Genomic DNA, 19538 nt, shown 5'->3' with positions numbered 1-19538 from the left:
GAGCTTATCCTTCATATTGCCGTACCGGTTGTGATTGTCAGCATGTATTTTTCTTTCTTTCGCTCTATTTGCGAGCTGTAATACTTTTATGACTTTGTGCTACTTTGTGGATTTGTTTAATAAGATGGCTGCATGCATCATCATGATGCAGAGGCCGGGGGTACGCCTCCATTTCCAAAAAAGAAAAGTAAAGACGGTTACTATAGTGTTAGAAGCATGTAAGTTGCAGTAGTATTGCTCTATCTACTTCAAGGAAATTTCATATTTTTTCTAAATGGAGGCAAAAAAATTGCTTCATTTCACTAATTAAGCAAAGAGAAAAAAATGTAAGTACTTATGTTACAAGATATTCAAAAGGTCCTTCATTCAATCTCTCAAAGATGATCATAGACAAAACGGAGAATTTCGAAAACCCATGTGCAACTCTCGTTCTGAAGCTCGAAGAACTGAGCATGAGGATAGAGGTGAATTCCGTCTTGTGGCATCCAACGTTGCGTCACCCAAGGAAGACAGGTTGACAAGGGCTCAATGTTGAGGATATCGCTTATCAGAAACTTATCAGTCGACCCATGATAAGCGGTAAATCGGCCAGTTTATCGGCATATCGGCCGATTTATCGCTATATCGGCTAATTTATCGGGTGATTTATCTTATCAGTTAGACAACGGTAAGCGATAAATCGGCCGATTTATCAAAATATCGGAAGAGGGATACCAAGCCAATCTTAGACCCTAATCAATTCTATGAGAGAAGCGGCAACGAAGAGGAGATCCTTCATCGTTTGTATACGCGTCTGTAGACGGGTATACTAGCAAGAAACAAATAAAATGCCCGCGGGTCAAAGAGGCATTGCTTCTTAATGAGAAGACAGAGCCTCTGTTAATTCATCAGAAGAAAGACAATTATTCTTTCAAGAGAATCACTCGATTAAACATATAGCTTCAGAAAGTGCTCTTCTGATGCCGAGCTCACACATGCTCCCTGATGAATAGTAAACTAAAAGAATTGCGAATGATTTTTGTTATAAACATTACTGAAATTTTTTAACTGCTTGCGAAATCTTGTGATGAAATGACATTCGTAGAGGTCTGGACAAAAATAACAAAATCGACGCTCCAAAATACTTCCAACAAAGAAAAACAAGTCTTTCTCGAAGCATTAAATTTTCTTTTTGCCCGGACCTCCACTATTGTCATTTCACCGCACAATTTTGATGCACTCAAAACATTCATCAATGTTTATAAAAAAATCATAATCTTTTCAATTAGTTTACTTTTTCAGTATTTACTGTTCATCGGAGAGCATGTGAGCTCGGATTCAAAACTCCATGTCCTCGGTGCATCAACTACGTCACCTAAAGGCTTAAGCAGTTAGTTAAACTGTCAACAATCCTCATTTTTCTACAGCTAATACTTGTAGCAGCGGCAGCTAAACCCCCAAAGGAAAACAACTATAGCTTTGGCGTTAAGCAACCTCATGGTGAGGGGGCACACCGGTTTGGAAAAGAGAAGATCCCGGAAACAAACCTGGGGAGAGATGGCTGCCGCTCCTTTTAACGCAAAAAACTGAGACCAATCACCCCACAAAAGCCGCCTCTCTCGCTCGGGGCCCCGCGTAGAGACAGAGATTGGGGAGAGAAAATAATAAAGGAAAGTAACACTAATAAAACACAAGTTAGCCAGGGGAGGGGAGTACTCCTGCTTTTGTACGGCAGTTTTCAAAGGCGTGCTGCGAATTCGGGGACCGGCAAGGAATCATCTGCACATGTTCAATGCCGGATCTGATCTTGTAGGGGCAAAACTAGTGCCAAGTACTTTTCGACGGCACACCCAGCATAGAACTTTGAAGGTGTCCTGTACTACTGAATTACTTACCGATCACATGTGTGTGTCTGTTCAGTCTCTGTCACTTGCCAATAACCCCGGGCGATCTTTTCGTGCTGGCTCTGAAAAATCGATCCAGTCGGGTCTTCAGGAACCGTTTTTTGTCGGCTTAGGCCTAAATCAGTGTCGGTGGACTCAGGCCGAACCCGGCACGCTGAGGGGCGCCCGGGGGCGCCGGGGCGGACGGTTTTGGCGCGAAAGAGCCACGGACCCGCCGAGTCAGCGAGACACCGCCTCGTCATCACACCTTGGTTTCCCGCGTAGAATCAATGGCAAGGCTGCCGTCGGTCAGCCTTGCCATTGATTCCTCACGGGCGGCGCGGCGACGCCTCCCTTCCCGCCACGCGTACACACATGGCGCGGCTATATAAGCCGGTGGCCTCCCCCGCCTCTGGCCACACCAGCCCTAGCCGCCCCGCCGTCGAGCTCTCCCTCTCCCGTGCGCAGCCGCCGACGCTTCTTCCCCCCTCCCTCCCTCTCTTCCAAGCTCGATGGCCGCGCGTTTCCCCGGTGACGCTGCGGCGGCCAACAGCTTCGGCCGCCGCTCGCTTCACGAGTGGGAGGCCTGGCTACTGTTCGACGCGAACATCCCGGCGCCATCGGACATGTGCGCCGGGTCGACGGGGTGGAGACTCAGCAACGGGGGAGTGCCCATTCCTCCGGTGCCCGACATCGAGGCACGCCCCGCCTTCTTCGCCGCCGAGGTCGAGCGCGTGCAAGCCTCCCTGACAGAGGAGCAGCTCGCCCTCCCCCAGTACGCCGCCGACAACCACGCGGCGTGGGCAACGTACTTCCAGCGCCGCCAGGAACAGGGGCCAACGGCTGGAGATGCTCTTATGGTGAGGTGCAAATGTCAGGTGGAACTGCAAAAGACTAAAGATTTTGAAAAATAGCTGTCCATGATGAATTTGTCTAGTAATAGTAGTATACAGGCACCGGAGTCTAAATTTCTTCTGAAAAAGGCAAATATGATTTGCCGCGTTCATTCATTAATTAAGAGAGAGCTTAGGTTCCATACAATCCTAAAGGTTCCCCATGAAACACAAAACCCTAATTAGCTACTCTCCCAGTCCCTCCCAGGTCGCCCCTGCAGGCGACGGGAGGGAACCCTAGCCGCCTCCCAACGCCCCTCCTCCTACACCTTCCCTCCCTGCCACCGCCAGAGGGCGTGACCGGCGAAGCTCAGCCAGCGCAGGCGACGGCAGGGCTCTTCCGCCCCTCGCGCGTGGATCTGATGCAGGCCGGATTTGATGGACAAGGGCGTCGCGATGCGGAGGTCGCGGTGTTGCGACCAGATTCCTAGTGGCTACGTTGGGAGGCGCGTGACGTGGATGTGGCCTTCGGTGGTGGAGCCGTGCTGGGTCTTGGCGGCGCGGCGATCTGGCCCAGATTCGTGGTCCCAAGCACGAGGCGGCGCGGGCTGTGGACGGCGATGGCGGCCGGTTGGTGCTGTCTTCTGGGCAGTAGTGGCGGACGATGATGGTGGATTGGGGCTGCGATGGTGGTCCTCAGTGTTCCGGCGGTTGCGCGCGTCTACTCGGCGAGGCACCGCGCGATTCCAGTCAGCTACTAGCTACTGGGTCGGGATGGCACGACTACAGGTGAAAATCGCGTCGACTTCGGTCTTGATGGACAATGGTGGCGTCATTGACATTGTTTCCTTTTGAGGCATCGTCGTTGCAGGCAACGTCATCTTCCTCGGGCTGCTCCGGGGGAAACCCTCCCTAGATCTGGGTCTTCCCGAATTGGACGATGACAACATCTTTGATGTTGTTCTCCCTCTTGGGGGCATTGTTTCGGAGCAGGTGCGGACTGGAAGGGCCCAGTGGCGGAGTGGGGTTTCACTCCACACCGATGACAATGATCTCAGCGGCGTGGCGTAGTGGAGTCTCGGCGTCCGATGCGGATTGACGGACTCGCTCAGGGGGACGGTGCTGTTTGGCGTCGTGGTGGTGTCGATGACAGGCCTCTGAGAGTGTGCCGAACCAGTGTGTGTGCCCCAGACCCGACATTGTGGCTTGGTTTGGTTGGGGCCTCCGGCTTTAGATGCTAGGTTTAGGTATGAAGTCGGTTTGGTATTCGGCTCAGATTTTCGGCACCCCTTCACCAAGTGGATAGGAGTAGCGACAGATGTTGCCGAGATGGTGGCTTCAGATTTACTGATGTATTATTTTGTAAGGTCTTTATGAATAATTAAGTGACTGCATGCATCGCCCAGATACAGAGGCCGGGGTTCATCCTCCTTTTAAAAAAAACTACTCTCTCAGCACAAATCAATTTTTATTTTTTTCAAAAACAACATCAATCAAGTTACTCAAGTGCTTAGCACCCGCCTTGACACATGTGCTTAGATGTTGAAAAGACCGGCATTGCAAATGTGTTGGTGAAGACCCTTGCTTTGCGCGTGTTCCAAATTTCCTGGGCGACAAGCATCGCGAGCGAGGCCATGCCCTTACAGTTGTCACGATTTTCTTGCATGAAGCGCTCCCACCACCACTTGACATTGTTGATGCCCACCCAAGAGATAGTAGTATGGAAGCAATGGTGCCCAAACCAGTCGCGGGCCAAGTTGCATATCCCATATCCGGAGGAAGAAGCGGCACCGAAAGATGATGCGACCGGGTAATTTGCTAGGTGGAAAAGTTGCAGCCCAAGACTAAAACGAAGATATTGCACGGCAGGCCCACCGGCAAATTTTAAAGAGGGGAGACTGGAGAACGTGTGTACTCTGAAGTCTAGAAGGTGAGGTAACTCCATCACATCGCAGCTCAGAGCCACATTTTAAAAATGAAATCAAGGATGTGATGAGCCAGGCGCCTCGCTGGATGAAATCCACGCTAAAGAGTTGGATTCGGTGGGTGCGGCGTCGAATCAGCGGGCGTAGAATAATGGGCGGATTATCTCCAAGATATAAAGCTCGTTGCATGAGCTCCTGTAGAAACCGATCAGGGGTGTTCGCTTTGATGGAATGGCCGAGTGCATGGGCCTTGCCACCTTGGCAGGATCGGAGTTTTTGGACGGGGGAAAAGGCCGCAAAAGTTGGGACAGCACTCATTCACGCACAATATAAATGCACTGTGAGTGATATGATACAACAACCAACGATTTCTTCGTTTGTCCGGGTAAAACATTATCAGACGTGCACATCACTCCTCGTCGGCCGGCTGGACGGGGGGGGGGGGGGGGGGGTCGTTGGCGGCTCGCTGTCCGGGTCCGTGCGCGCCGGATCACCGCATACGTCAAGGCAATCAAGGAAAGGGCAACGCCTTTCCTTCCGCTTCAGATACTTTTTGAAATCCGTCAGAGAGAGAGAGAGAGAGAGCGGGCAGACGTCGCGGGCAAAGCAACGTCTCATCCACCGGCCGCAACGCCGTGATGCCAACAGATTTCAATTTCTCGTGCTAACCCACTCTTTCTGCGTGCGTGCTCCTGAATATCACTCTTATGCCTAATTTGCTTCAGCGTCCGTCCGCGGACAGAGAACCAGTCCATGAACATAGATGCGGAAGCTGGCCATTCAATGCTACCCGCATACACTTGAAACCGTGTTCAACACACCGAACGAAATTCATGAAAATCCAAACGGAATTCATCAAAGTTTAGATATAAAATATCATAAATCATCTCTACATAGCATGCAAATAAGTCTAGTACAATACAAATTCGACGAGATTAACCGGATGTTCAAAAAAAATTTCATGAACGGCTTATTTCGTCCCACACATACTACCCCTTCAAACTTCATCAAACGGTGTATGCACCTAAATCACAGTCTCTCTATCCTGTGATACATCACGGCAGCGCTACGGGCTACACAATATGTAGAGCAACATTGAGTGAATGAATGATTCAATCGACAAGTTGAGCAAGAAGAAGCAAAACTTACGGTCTCCTTCGCTGCCACGCGCAATGGCCATCTTGCCTCCAACCGAGAAACAGGTGTCACAAAACTTGGTGATGGTGGTCTGGATGGCGTACCATCGATACGATAACAACCTCACATTGTGTTGTTGGATGATGAGCATGCCGTAGGGTGCAATGTGCTTTTGAGCGTGAAACGAATCATGCACATGCTGCCAAAAGAGCCCTCTTCTGTGCCTGCCTACGAAATCCGTGGATACAGCCAACCACGCATCACACAACAACTCATCCTCCATGGTCAGAGTACCCCGTCATCCTTTGTACTATACAAAAGCGACATGATGTTTGAAAAATAGCTCAATGGCATTTGACTGAAACACTTGTCGGGTGTGGTGTCTACCATGGACGTCATCGATGGGAAGGAGTGTACCTGGCCATGAACGGGTCCTGGGTGGACGGCGCCGTTATAAAAGGCGAGCGGGTGCATCGGTGCCGGTTATGAAGGTCCGGCAATGCATGTGTGGCGGCAAGAGAGGTACATCAGTGGCATCGAAGGAGGAGGTGCGAATGCAAAACAAGGGGAAGAAAAGGCGGATCAGAAGAAAATGGGCCCGGAAGGGGGATTTAGTGGGCCGGGTAGTAGGAGTCCTACGGACTCAGTGCAAAGCACCCCCAACTTTGCTTTCCATCCAACAGGCCAACTTTGCTTCAATTTGCGGGAAAAAGTATGTCTGGACCACTCGACGGACCGATACGGGATAAAGAACACTGTCCGGACTTATGCAAAATTTGCGGAAAAAAGTATGTCTGGACCACTCGACGGACCGATACAGGATAAAGAACACTGTCCGGACTTATGCAAAATTTGCGGGAAAAAGTATGTTTGGACCACTCGACGGACCGATACGGGATAAAGAACACTGTTCAGACTTATGCAAAATTTGCGGGAAAAAGTATGTCTGGACCACTCGACGAACCGATACGGGATAAAGACCACTGTCCGGACTTATGCAAAATTTGCAGAAAAAGTATGTCTGGACCACTCGACGGACCGATACGGGATAAAATACGAACCGATACGGGATAAAGACCACTGTCCGGACTTATGCAAAATTTACAGAAAAAAGTATGTCTGGACCACTCGACGAACCGATACGGGATAAAGAACACTGTCCGGACTTATGCAAATGGTTCGAGGGTTGGCGTTAGAGATGTCCTTAGGCAATAAAATTTAGTCCAAAGGTACAGTGAAATAAAACTGGCGACCCTTTTGAAAGATAGAATACATGTTTTATTGCTATTTGCAGTGTACACAACTACTTACTACACATCAATTTGGAAACACCACAACAGCAGCCTCACAACTGTTCGAATATAACATCCTCCCAAACCGCCGAGACCAAAAACAAGAGAAAAGAATGGACTCCAAAATTCTCTTCATGAATCATGAGGCCTTAAATGTACACAAGTTGATCGAGACGCACCAAAAATGGTGAGCTGGTATCATTACAAAGCTGCACTTGCTCTCTCCGATACGCCTTCAAATTGCACGCAGAAAACACGTAGAAAAAGCATTTGATTCCTCCTAGTATCAGCGCCTCCTCCATCTCTACAGGCTGGAAGCAGGCCGCGCCGTCAGATCTGCTTGAGCTTCTCCCCGGATGCCCACCGATCAGATAAAATGTAAGAGGCAAGCATGGATGTGCTGACCATCAACAGGCCAACTATGTGTCATCATTCTGTAAGCAACAGATTCCCAATGACAAATCTCACCCATCAGCAGTGGTGATGCCATTATCTTGTTATGTGCATTTTCGTTTGTTGATGTATAAGAGGACGTATGGACTCGAGACCTTCATTCACACTACTTTGACTATGAATCATATCGGGCCCCAGATGTGAAAGATGAGAAGAACCCAGCTGCTGGTCCAGGAAGAATGTCGCTCAGCCCTACCTGGCCATCAGAGAGCATGGAACCCCATCTAGATGTGTTCTCCCCAAATTTGCTCCCAACCTGATATAAAAACATTGCATGGATATGTTTAGCTGGGCATTGCTGCTTTTCAATTAGACAGAAGTTCAATGTCTAAAACCTAGTCGACAGGCTTGATGAAGGGAGATGACAAAACATCTTAATTTAACAATCAGTATACAAACTGAATACAGAATCCTTCCAGTTCTGCCTACCAAACTGGACCTAACGAAATTCAACCATATAGAAAAGACAAGGTTGACTTGATACAAATAGTATGTGCTAGTGACACTCAATACATGAATCCATACGATGTCCATAATTCTCTTTACGTGCTTAACTGAATTAACTCAGGATAACTTCCTACATGACTATGCAGTCCCAGGCCAACCATAATGAGTATTGACATATAGGGCTACATTTATGAGAACCTACACCATGCATTATCACCATTGGCTAGTTTCGCTACAACTTTTAAATTTAAGAGCCAACAAAAAAGGGTGAAAAAACATATGGCTGGTTACTTTACCTGCGTAACAAAGGACTTGAGCAATGGAGCTGCACTTCCAAGACTTGCATTATTATCATATTCTGATATGGTAGATCTTTCCCCATTTGAATATGATGATTTCCAAGGGTTCCTAGATGTTGAATCATCAGATGGAGACTGTAGTGATGACTTGGGTGTTCTTGATGATAGAGCTGGGGCACTGCAAGCGGAAAAGGTGAATAGGGAAGCAGTTAGTCTAAAAACTAGCATATTTGTTCATTACAGCCAAATCACACAATGAAAAATAAGGAACACCCACCAGAGGCCCAAAATAACAATCAGAAAAATATAGTAACAACTATCCATTAAGCCATCCTACAGGCAGAAGCCAAACTGAAAACATATCTTTGACAATTGACCATGAGTGTTTTGTCAATTTTATAGCTGACCCTGCCTAATAAGCTAGAGGATAGTATCCACTTAATTAATAAGAAAACAATGACTTAAAACCTGTCATGTGACCACAAGGTATATACTTAATTTCATCCAGAAGTTATGACTTATGACTGCAACATTGGTATGTCAGACAGGTATGCCATACAGATGTTTGTTATTGACATTTTAGCAAACTAGTTTATGCAAATTGGTACCAAAGAGCGGTTTGTACTCGTTGGTGCAGAATACGGAAAACCCCATGCGACACCATTCACAACAACTCAACTGTCAAGTATGCAGTATGACAGTACGCACCCCAGGATGTAGGCATTCAACTTCTATTGTTTATATTAATTATCACTACTATTAATAATATCATCTCATAAAAAATTGAAGGATAACACAATGATGTGTCGGAAATTAACAAACTAAGATATTATCATATTATAAAAGATGCACCATGCTCTCTCTAAAAACTGGACCATGGAACTAACAATTGTACGTTTACAGATTAGACAGAACAATTGTTTACCTGATTGGTAGGTACTTGAATCTTGGAACCTGGGAGCACCTCATAATATTTGAATCTGTATTTGTTTTTGTTGGTAACTTTTGTGCCGCACCAGTATACATGTGATTCAGTTGAACCAAGAAACCAAAAAGAACAACGCAGCGCTTGTAAGATTGCTTCTCATTCTCCCATAAGTAAGATTCATACCTGTTACAAGGGAGAGACATGTTTCATTTTTTTAGTACGTCGATCATATACATGTATAATAATTTCAAACAGAGAAATTACTTACGTAGCCCAGTCTATTGGATCCAATCTCTGCGAGAATTTATTGATCAGCTTGTTTATAGGCTCTATGGTAGCTGAATCTGCCTGGAATTGTGATTGTTTTCTCCTGAAGGTAGTCTTAGCATTGTCCTGTTTTATCTTTGTTTCAGAAGGATTGGCCGAAGAGTTTTTGCCTCCGGATAGGATATCACCAATGAAACGGAGATCTAGCAGTATTTGCAGAACTCCTTTTTCTGAAACCTGCGAGTTACTTGATTCGATAGATGCCAAAAAGTTTTCGTAGATACTGATAACCTACATGAGTTTAACCAGATGTTAGGTCCAATGATTACATTTCTCGAAATAAAAGGGCCCAATGATTACATTGGCTTTAAGTCCTATAGTGCACTTTTCATATTCAAACTTCAACAACACAGCTAGAGATGGAAAGGGTAATTGACAGAAATATTTGGATAAACAATCAGGTTTCGACTTGGTCACCAGTTCTTATCGTTGAAATATTGACGTGAGTCACATGATGTATGCAGGCAAAATAAGTTCACAAGTCACGATATCAAATAATCAACATTGTATTTGTTTAGTGCTGAGGGTCATCCAGATACACAAGCGTCTAGAGTGGAGACATAGTGACCAACCAAATCAAAGCTTGATCACAAGGGAATCAGCTGAAACTATGAACTTTAATGAAGTTATCCAAATTTGACATAGTATATATCCCTATGAATGTCATTATGGTGTGACAAACATTTATGTGAACTCCAAGATATATGCCTATAGGCTATAGCTATAGCTATTAGTAGTGCCCATTTCCATTAATGCTGTCGAGTAGGTAATGAACTTTAGAGTTATATCATTGCGCCAGAGCTTGTTATTGCAGGGGTTTTGCAGGAGGAGGCTTTATATCAGTACATTGTTGAACAAATGCTACCCTGGAACATTACACTAAATGACTGACCTGTGTGTTATGCATTGGTCGCATTATTTCCTCAAAATTATTTACCTCTTGTTATAAGACTTTTGAGGAGGCAGACACAAAACATGATGGAAAATTGACAAGGAATGGTGCAATCTAGTTCTTAGACATCCCTCATTACTGAAGAACATGACACCCCAATATCTCAAGTAAGATGCACTAATGTATTTGTTGATAATTAACCATTTACTTTTGATCAGCTTATTATGCTCAAGTTGATTAAAATCTGAGGGGTTCAGAATTAATAATAGTATCAATCATCATCAAAATAATAAAGCAAATTGGGTTTCGTTCGTCCGTCATGGCATTTTTCAGAAAAGTCCCTCTATTCAGAGAATTCAACCCGCAGTCCTGTTTTAAGTTAAAACGAATCATTTTTCATAGTTTACACAAAAGTCCATGTGTTTTGTTGAAATCAACCCGCAGTCCAGATTTAAGTCACATCCGAACCGTTATTTTACATTTTTCGAAACCCCCCTGATGTTTTAGGTAATTCATCTTCGAATCATATTTAAGTCAAACAATGAAGTACAAGATGGCGAAGAAGGCCGCAAAGCGAGCTGTTGGTGAAGCAAGGGGTCGGGCATATGAGGACCTCTACCAACGGTTAGGCACGAAGGAAGGTGAAAGGGACATCTATAAGATGGCTAAGATCCGGGAGAGGAAGACGAGGGATATTGGCCAAGTCAAATGCATCAAGGACGGAGCAGGCCAACTCTTGGTGAAGGACGAAGAGATTAAGCATAGATGGCGGGAGTACTTCGACAAGCTGTTCAATGGGGAGAATGAGAGTTCTACCATTGAACTGAATGACTCCTTTGATGAGACCAGCATGCGTTTTGTGCGGCGCATCCAGGAGTCTGAGGTGAAGGAGGCTTTAAAAAGGATGAAAGGAGGCAAGGCGATGGGCCCTGATTGTATCCCCATTGAGGTGTGGAAAGGTCTCGGGGACATAGCGATAGTATGGCTAACCAAGCTTTTCAACCTCATTTTTCGGGCAAACAAGATGCCAGAAGAATGGAGACGGAGTATATTAGTACCAATCTTCAAGAACAAGGGGGATGTTCAGAGTTGTACAAATTACCGTGGAATTAAGCTGATGAGCCATACAATGAAGCTATGGGAGAGAGTCATTGAGCACCGCTTAAGAAGAATGACAAGCGTGACCAAAAATCAGTTTGGTTTCATGCCTGGGAGGTCGACCATGGAAGCCATTTTCTTGGTACGACAACTTATGGAGAGATATAGGGAGCATAAGAAGGACTTGCATATGGTGTTCATTGACTTGGAGAAGGCCTATGATAAGATACCGCGGAATGTCATGTGGTGGGCCTTGGAGAAACACAAAGTCCCAGCAAAGTACATTGCCCTCATCAAGGACATGTACAATAATGTTGTGACAAGTGTTCGAACAAGTGATGTCGACACCGATGACTTCCCGATTAAGATAGGACTGCATCAGGGGTCAGCTTTGAGCCCTTATCTTTTTGCATTGGTGATGGATGAGGTCACAAGGGGTATACAAGGAGATATCCCATGGTGTATGCTCTTTGCGGATGATGTGGTGCTAGTTGACGATAGTCGGACGGGGGTAAATAGGAAGTTAGAGTTATGGAGACAAACCTTGGAATCGAAAGGGTTTAGGCTTAGTAGAACTAAAATCGAGTACATGATGTGCGGTTTCAGTACTACTAGCTGTGAGGAGGAGGAGGTTAGCCTTGATGGCCAGGTGGTACCTCGAAAGGACACCTTTCGGTATTTGGGGTCAATGTTGCAGGAGGATGGGGGTACTGATGAAGATGTGAACCATCGAATCAAAGCCGGATGGATGAAGTGGCGCCAAGCTTCTGGCATTCTCTGTGACAAGAGAGTGCCACAAAAGCTAAAAGGCAAGTTCTACAGGACGGCGGTTCGACCCGCAATGTTGTATGGCGCGAAGTGTTGGCTAACTAAAAGGCGACATGTTCAACAGTTAGGTGTGGCGGAGATGCGTATGTTGAGATGGATGTGTGGCCACACGAGGAAGGATCGAGTCCGGAATGATGATATACGAGATAGAGTTGGGGTAGCACCAATTGAGGAGAAGCTTGTCCAACATCGTTTGAGATGGTTTGGGCATATTCAGCGCAGGCCTCCAGAAGCTCCAGTGCATAGCGGACGGCTAAAGCGTGCGGAGAATGTCAAGAGAGGGCGGGGTCGACCGATTTTGACATGGGAGGAGTCCGTTAAGAGAGACCTGAAGGATTGGAGTATCGACAAAGAGCTAGCTATGGACAGGGGTGCGTGGAAGCTTGCTATCCATGTGCCAGAGCCATGAGTTGGTTGCGAGATCTTATGGGTTTCACCTCTAGCCTACCCCAACTTGTTTGGGACTAAAGGCTTTGTTGTTGTTGTTGTTGTAATGTTTTTTTAAATCATCCATATCTTTTAAACCGTAACTCCGATTTGAACATGTTATATATGAAATTTGATTAGAAAAATATGTAGAATATGAATATGAGATTATTTTCACCTGTTAAGTATATTAAATATTATTTTGGAATATATTTAAGTCAAATAAATGATTTTCTAAGTTATCGGTATCTTTTAAACGGTAACTTTGATTTTAACATATTATATATGAAATTTTATTAGACAAATGTGGAATCTGAATATGATGTTAATTTTACCTGTTAAATATTTTTTAAATATCGTCTTGGGAGCAAACTTATAATTTATAGCGTAAGATCCGTTTTTCTTTCGTACCGGAGGCGCCCCGGATTGCAAATAAACACCCCACTATAACAATATAGGGAAAAGAAAACATCGATAACTACACATGCATACCTCTGAAAAATGTCGCAAGGGAAAATAACAGATTTCTCATCGCGAGAGTGAGAGAAAGCGCGCGCGCGCGAGAGAGAGAGAGAGAGAGAGAGAGAGAGAGAGAGAGAGGGAGGGGGAGGGAGGAGAGAGGGAGATAGAGACACCTTAGGATTAAACATATTCAAACACTTTTTTTTGTGTGTGAACACCCAGGCCATCGCCGGCGAGGGTGAGAAGGAGGATAAGCGACAACACAAATATGATGCCTCGCAAAAATAAAGGAGATGGACCTATTGTGGTGTTGGGTGATGGTTGTTGGGTTAAGAGTGTGTGTTATGTTTTCTCCCCCGTTGCAACGCACGGGCTCTTTTGCTAGTAATAGTATCAACTACTCCCTCCGTCCACGAATAAGTGTACTTCTAGCGTTTGTCCTAGGTCAAAGTTTTAAAACTTTGACCAACTTTATAGGTTAAAGTACTAGCATTTATGGCACTAAATTAATATCACTAGATCTATTTTGAAATGTACTTTCATAATATTATTAATTTGATGTCATATATGTTATCACTCTTTTGTACATAGTTGGTCAAAATTTCAAAACTTTGACTTAAGACAAAAGCTAGAAGTACACTTATTCGCGGACGGAGGGAGTATCCTTGAATTATATTGCCAAAATACATATACATTATCTCATAGAGCCGAGTCTTCAGTAATACTGTCAGAAAATAAAGCATGCTATTATTCAGCTATAAAGTGAAAACCAGCAAACAGAATATGCAACAATGATTAGTTAAAAAATAGTTTTGTCATGCTTAGCTTCTGGGTCAAGAACACAACTAGGGAAGGTAGTTACAGAACTCAACAATAAGTGCTAACAAACACAATAAGTTACTGTTTTTTATGCAGATGCATGGTAAAACAGCTTAGGTACAAATGCTGCAAATAATTCTTTGGTTCTTGGCTTGAAAATTCTTTGGTTCTTCGCTTGAAATAATGAAGTATCAGAACAATAATGAAGTGTTATGCATCTTGATAAATTGTTACCATATAACATACCTTCTGTAGTAAATCCCAGGCAAATTTATGCAATATAATTCTGTCCAGGATGTGCCCTCCAATTTTATGAATCTCCAGACATGCTTGGTAAAGAAAGGATATAATGTACAGTGAAGGCATTGATGGAAGAGCTATTTGCATCTCCAAGGGACCATCGGTAGATTCCTCTTGTTTGATGACTGTAACTTCCCATCCCTGACAAGGAAACCATACAGTGTAATTAAAACGACCAGCACTGCATATCTATGTGAATACATAAACAAGATAAGATGTTCCCTTTTTACAATAAAATAGATGGAGCAACAGAGTGATGCTGAAATCTTTAAAAAGGATGTAACCCCTGAATATATACAAACCCACTCCAAAGTACAACTATGACCAAAACAATTATTTAGCGTCTAGAAAAGGTGCGCCTTTACATATCAACCTATCAAACATCCTATGAGATACTACTCTAAAAGTGTGGTTCTGCCGACAGGCAAATTCCTCTTGTTCGATAAATTCTGCAAGTATTATTATTATATCACTTAATCAGAGAGAATGCCCTGCCTCAGTCATGTCCAGTAGGTTGTACAATTCTTACAGTTGTTATTGTTATGTGTCACTAATGTTGCTCTAGATATATATATCTTCATACCTCGCTAAAGTTTAAAGGGCAGCCCGGTGCATGTAGCTCCCGCTTGCGCAGGGTCGGGGAAGGGTCCGACCACTTTGGGTCTATAGTACGCAGCCTTTCCCTACATTTCTGTAAGAGGCTGTTTCCAGGACTTGAACCCGTGACCTCATGGTCACAAGGCAGCAGCTTTACCACTGCGCCAAGGCTCCCCTTCGTACCTCGCTAAAGTTTCCCCTAATAAAAATATGAATAGCATTTAATGACATAACTAAAACCGAGTACATGATGTGCGGTTTCAGTACTACTAGCTGTGAGGAGGAGGAGGTTAGCCTTGATGGCCAGGTGGTACCTCGGAAGGACACCTTTCGGTATTTGGGGTCAATGTTGCAGGAGGATGGGGGTATTGATGAAGATGTGAACCATCGAATCAAAGCCGGATGGATGAAGTGGCGCCAAGCTTCTGGCATTCTCTGTGACAAGAGAGTGCCACAAAAGCTAAAAGGCAAGTTCTACAGGACGGCGGTTCGACCCGCAATGTTGTATGGCGCGGAGTGTTGGCCGACTAAAAGGCGACATGTTCAACAGTTAGGTGTGGCGGAGATGCGTATGTTGAGATGGATGTGTGGCCACACGAGGAAGGATCGAGTCCGGAATGATGATATACGAGATAGAGTTGGGGTAGCACCAATTGAGGAGAAGCTTGTCCAACATCGTTTGAGATGGTTTGGGCATATTCAGCGCAGGCCTCCAGAAGCTCCAGTGCATAGCGGACGGCTAAAGCGTGCGGAGAATGTCAAGAGAGGGCGGGGTCGACCGATTTTGACATGGGAGGAGTCCGTTAAGAGAGACCTGAAGGATTGGAGTATCGACAAAGAGCTAGCTATGGACAGGGGTGCGTGGAAGCTTGCTATCCATGTGCCAGAGCCATGAGTTGGTTGCGAGATCTTATGGGTTTCACCTCTAGCCTACCCCAACTTGTTTGGGACTAAAGGCTTTGTTGTTGTTGTTGTATTTAATGACGTAACTAGTTAGTAGATATGACAGTGTGATATAACTAAGAATGATCAAATGATTCAAACAACAAATAAAAAACGAGCGATACTGAGGGTGTACCCTTAAAGGAGTTGATGAGGATAATGAATCATCTCTATTTAGAGCATATGAAAGAAGGTCTGATAATTCAGCAGACACCCATGTTATCCACAAAGTGTGAGCCGTAATGCACAGTGCCTTTAGGGTCTTATTGAGTTCATCAAGTCTGGGATTGGAGCTATCATCAGCACCAAACAAGGAAGCAGCAGCAGCAGCAATAGATTGTCTTCTGGGGCTTTCAGAAAATTGCCTTCCAGGACTCCTAGGGCTGTCAAATTGTCTTCTGGGGGTAAAAGGTGATGACGACTCAAAAGATGCTCTTGAATGTCTTGGCGTGGGCGATGATAACCTGGCAAATGCTGCACCACCAGAATCCTTTACCCACTGCCTTGGGGAGCTTAGTATCAGGGGTACATGACTTGAATGATATCTCAATGCAAACAAGAGGCGGCCAATGAAGAGAGACCGCTCCACAATAACAGATGCAGCAGGCACGTTGTCATCCCCCTTTTTCGTTCCCAATGCATCAGAAAGGTTTCCAAGTTCGGCTTCTAATTTGTCCAGTACTCCCAAGATGGTCTTATAGCATTTCTCCTGGATGAATGGCACCAACTCCTTCAATCTCTGTACTGAATTGTGTGACTCAACAAAGCTTAAAAGGTCCTCAAGAATACTCTTGCATTTGCCGTCAATTGCATTCTTGATGCGACTAACTTCCGGCCCAAAATACGAGGCTAGGCAGCTGTGGAAGTCATTCTCGTCAGCAATTGGTTTCAAATGTGCCAAAATTCCACCTTTCTTGATCTTAGATTCTGAGAACCATACGCTGCCCCCAGTCGAAGCTTTTTGCACATGCACCAGGAAATCAGCAGCATCCTTAGGACCAGCATTAGCACCAATAGCCTGAATCGATTCCATCACATTAACACTACCAACCAAGCTATCAAACTCTGAATGCACAATGTCCTTCATCCGTTGCACAAATGCTTCCTCCATCCAACCCTCAAAAATATCCTTGCCTTCTTTCAAGATTAACCCACGGATTTGATCCCATGGGGATTCAATCTCTGATCCAAACACACTCTTCAGCCACTGCTCCAAACTCCCTTCCAGTCCTGTTCTGTCATCTAGTTTCTCACGAATGAGCCTTTGCGCGGAGCCAAGTCCCTCCCCACTCCCGATGGCATCAACTAGCCTTTGCGACCCGGCAATCCCACCAAACATCTCATCACAACATTCCTTAAGCCAATCTGTACAGGTTCGTGCCACGGTATCCGGCTCAAGTAGCACCATGGTAGCCTCAAGCTGATCCCAGTGTTCTCTCCACAACCGTGCCTCCTCGTCTGGGTCTGGAATGCCACCGAACAGCTGTGCAGGGGGCGGCGACTCGAGCACTGTCTTGTAGAACATCGGCAAGTCGGTGAGCGCAGGCACAAATAGCTGCCCGACGTGGCCGAGAGTGACCCGAACGATCCCAGCAACATCGCACAGCACGGAGGTGTAGGAGGACGGATCCGAGGCTAGCACGGTCAGAGCTTGCGAGATCCAGGCGCGGCGAGAAGAGAGGAGGAGGAGCAGCGCCTGGGACGGGGTGAGCGACGGCGCGTCGATCGCCGCTGCAGCCGCGAGTGCGTCGGCGTGGGCCGAGACAGGGAGGCGGCGGTCGGCCAGGCGTTCGCGGGCGCGCTGCGCGATCTGGGGCCGGAACGCCTCCACTAGCTGCGCCTGGTGCGCGAGCAGCGGGAACCGCGCCGCCGCGGCGGCGTCGCGGGAGAGCAGGCGGTGCACGACCTGCGCTCGCATGTAGCGCCCCGCGGCCTCCAGGAGCATCCCCTCGTCGAGCCGGCCCCAGATGTGCTCGGGCGTGTCGACGAGGTACTTGGCGCGGGCCGCCGCGGCGTATAGCCGCGCGCGGCCCCCGGAAGAGGAGGACGAGGCGGCGCTGGCGCTGGCGCTCGGGGCGTCGGCGGGCGGGGAGAGCGACGAGAGGGAGTCGGAGACGCGCGAGAGGTTCTCCGAAATGGCGTCCGAGGACTGCTTGATGAGCAGGATGGAGTCGGCGGAGTCGAGGAGGTCGCGGTAGCTGCGGCCGACGAGCTGCCGGAGCTCCTCCTCCTTGGCGGAGATCTCGCGGCGGGTGGCGGCCTCCACCTCGCGGATCTCGGCGACGCGCTTGGTGCGGAAAAGCTCCTCGGCGTCGGCCACGCCGCCGCCGGAGGCGGCCGCGGCGGGCATCGTGGCCGCGCTTGGCTTCGGACGCGCGGCGAGATCCAGGAGGGGATCGGGATTCCGGGGGCGGGGGTGGGAGGGAGATTGCTTACCAGAAAGATGCACGTTCGTTTCAGTTAGCAGTGGGCTTTGGGAGGGCGCAGGTGGACCCATGCCGCGCGTTAGGGCCGTGGGGCCGTCATGTAAGCGAGGTAACAACTGTTTTTTTTTTTGAGGAACAGGTAACGACTGGTGAACCAGGGAGATGTTCCGTAGACTCCATGGATTTTGGGCGGCACTTGGGAGGGCGCAGTGGGCGTTTCAGTTAGCAGTGGGCTTTGGGAGGGCGCAGGTGGACCCATGCCGCGCGTTAGGGCCGTGGGGCCGTCATGTAAGCGAGGTAACAACTGTTTTTTTTTTTTGAGGAACAGGTAACGACTGGTGAACCAGGGAGATGTTCCGTAGACTCCATGGATTTTGGGCGGCACTTGGCACATAATCCGTAGACCTCTGCAAGAAAAGCTCAAGCTCGTGAGGAACTCAAGATCAACTCGTTTATTGGATTGATTCAAAATTGACTCGAAAAAATGAGCTGAGTATATACGCGGAAACAAGTTGATTCGAAAAAATGACTCGTTTATGTAGCTCGATGGCGGAACAAGTTGGTTTTAAGCCAACACTGGCTCACTTGATTTTAACTCAATAGGCGGATGTCTCAACATAGCCGGTCCCAAGCCCGGGTAAAGGAGGAGGGTTGTGATAGGTTTGGCGAGCCAACGTAAAAACCCAGCCACTCTTATGGAGATGAAACCCAAAAGATTTTCGTTGGGGCGTAACCCTCTCAGCGACGCGCCACATCGGAACCCGGGTGTGGTGGAAAATGGGCAAGGGCCGGGCCGTCACCCCCCAAGTGGCGCGTCGTATCTTGATCCGGATACGGTGGCAAGTGAGCGAGGATCGGGTCGTCGCATCCTTAGTGGCGCGCTACATCGGCGCCCGGATGTAGTGGAAAATGAGCAAGGGTCTTCGCATTTGACTCGACGAGTGCGAAGGGTAAGGAAGCTAGCCGAGCCTAGGAGGATTCGCTTAGGTAGCTGGAACGTAGGGTCTCTGACAAGGAAGCTTCGGGAGCTAGTTGATGCAGCAGTGAGGAGAGGTGTTGATATCCTTTGCGTCCAAGAAACCAAATGGAGAGGACAGAAGGCGAAGGAGGTGGAGGATACCGGCTTCAAGCTGTGATACACGGGGACGGCTGCAAACAGAAATGGCGTAGGCATCTTGATCAACAAGAGCCTCAAGTATGGAGTGGTAGACGTTAGGAGACGTGGGGACCGGATTATCCTGGTCA

The 19538-nt window shown here is 46.9% G+C and overlaps 1 protein-coding gene across 1 annotated transcript; it reads right to left on the bottom strand.

Moving 5' to 3' along the window:
- Positions 1-7012: 7012 nt before the first annotated feature.
- Positions 7013-18309, bottom strand: LOC123070978 (conserved oligomeric Golgi complex subunit 1). Its single transcript, XM_044494417.1, has 6 exons — positions 16004-18309; positions 14275-14469; positions 9445-9734; positions 9174-9359; positions 8246-8426; positions 7013-7758 (listed from the first exon to the last, which is right to left on the bottom strand). Exons 1-6 carry the CDS (start codon positions 18215-18217, stop codon positions 7618-7620), a joined length of 3207 nt encoding a protein of 1068 aa, XP_044350352.1. The 5' UTR covers positions 18218-18309; the 3' UTR covers positions 7013-7617.
- Between the last annotated feature and the right edge of the window lie 1229 nt (positions 18310-19538).

The sequence above is a fragment of the Triticum aestivum genome, chromosome 3B, assembly GCF_018294505.1.
Source record: "Triticum aestivum cultivar Chinese Spring chromosome 3B, IWGSC CS RefSeq v2.1, whole genome shotgun sequence".
NCBI classification, from domain to species: domain Eukaryota; kingdom Viridiplantae; phylum Streptophyta; class Magnoliopsida; order Poales; family Poaceae; genus Triticum; species Triticum aestivum.
The sequence above is the reverse complement of the archived record's forward strand: the minus strand, read 5'-3'. Positions and strand labels throughout refer to the sequence as shown.

Coding starts and splice junctions, on each gene's coding strand:
- LOC123070978 (XM_044494417.1), bottom strand. CDS start 18,217: ATGCCCGCCGCGGCCGCCTCCGGCGGCGGCGTGGCCGACGCCGAGGAG. Junction 9,360..9,444: donor GATCCAATAGACTGGGCTAC/GTAAGTAATTTC, acceptor CCCTTGTAACAG/GTATGAATCTTACTTATGGG. Junction 7,759..8,245: donor TCAAGTCCTTTGTTACGCAG/GTAAAGTAACCA, acceptor TTTTTATATCAG/GTTGGGAGCAAATTTGGGGA.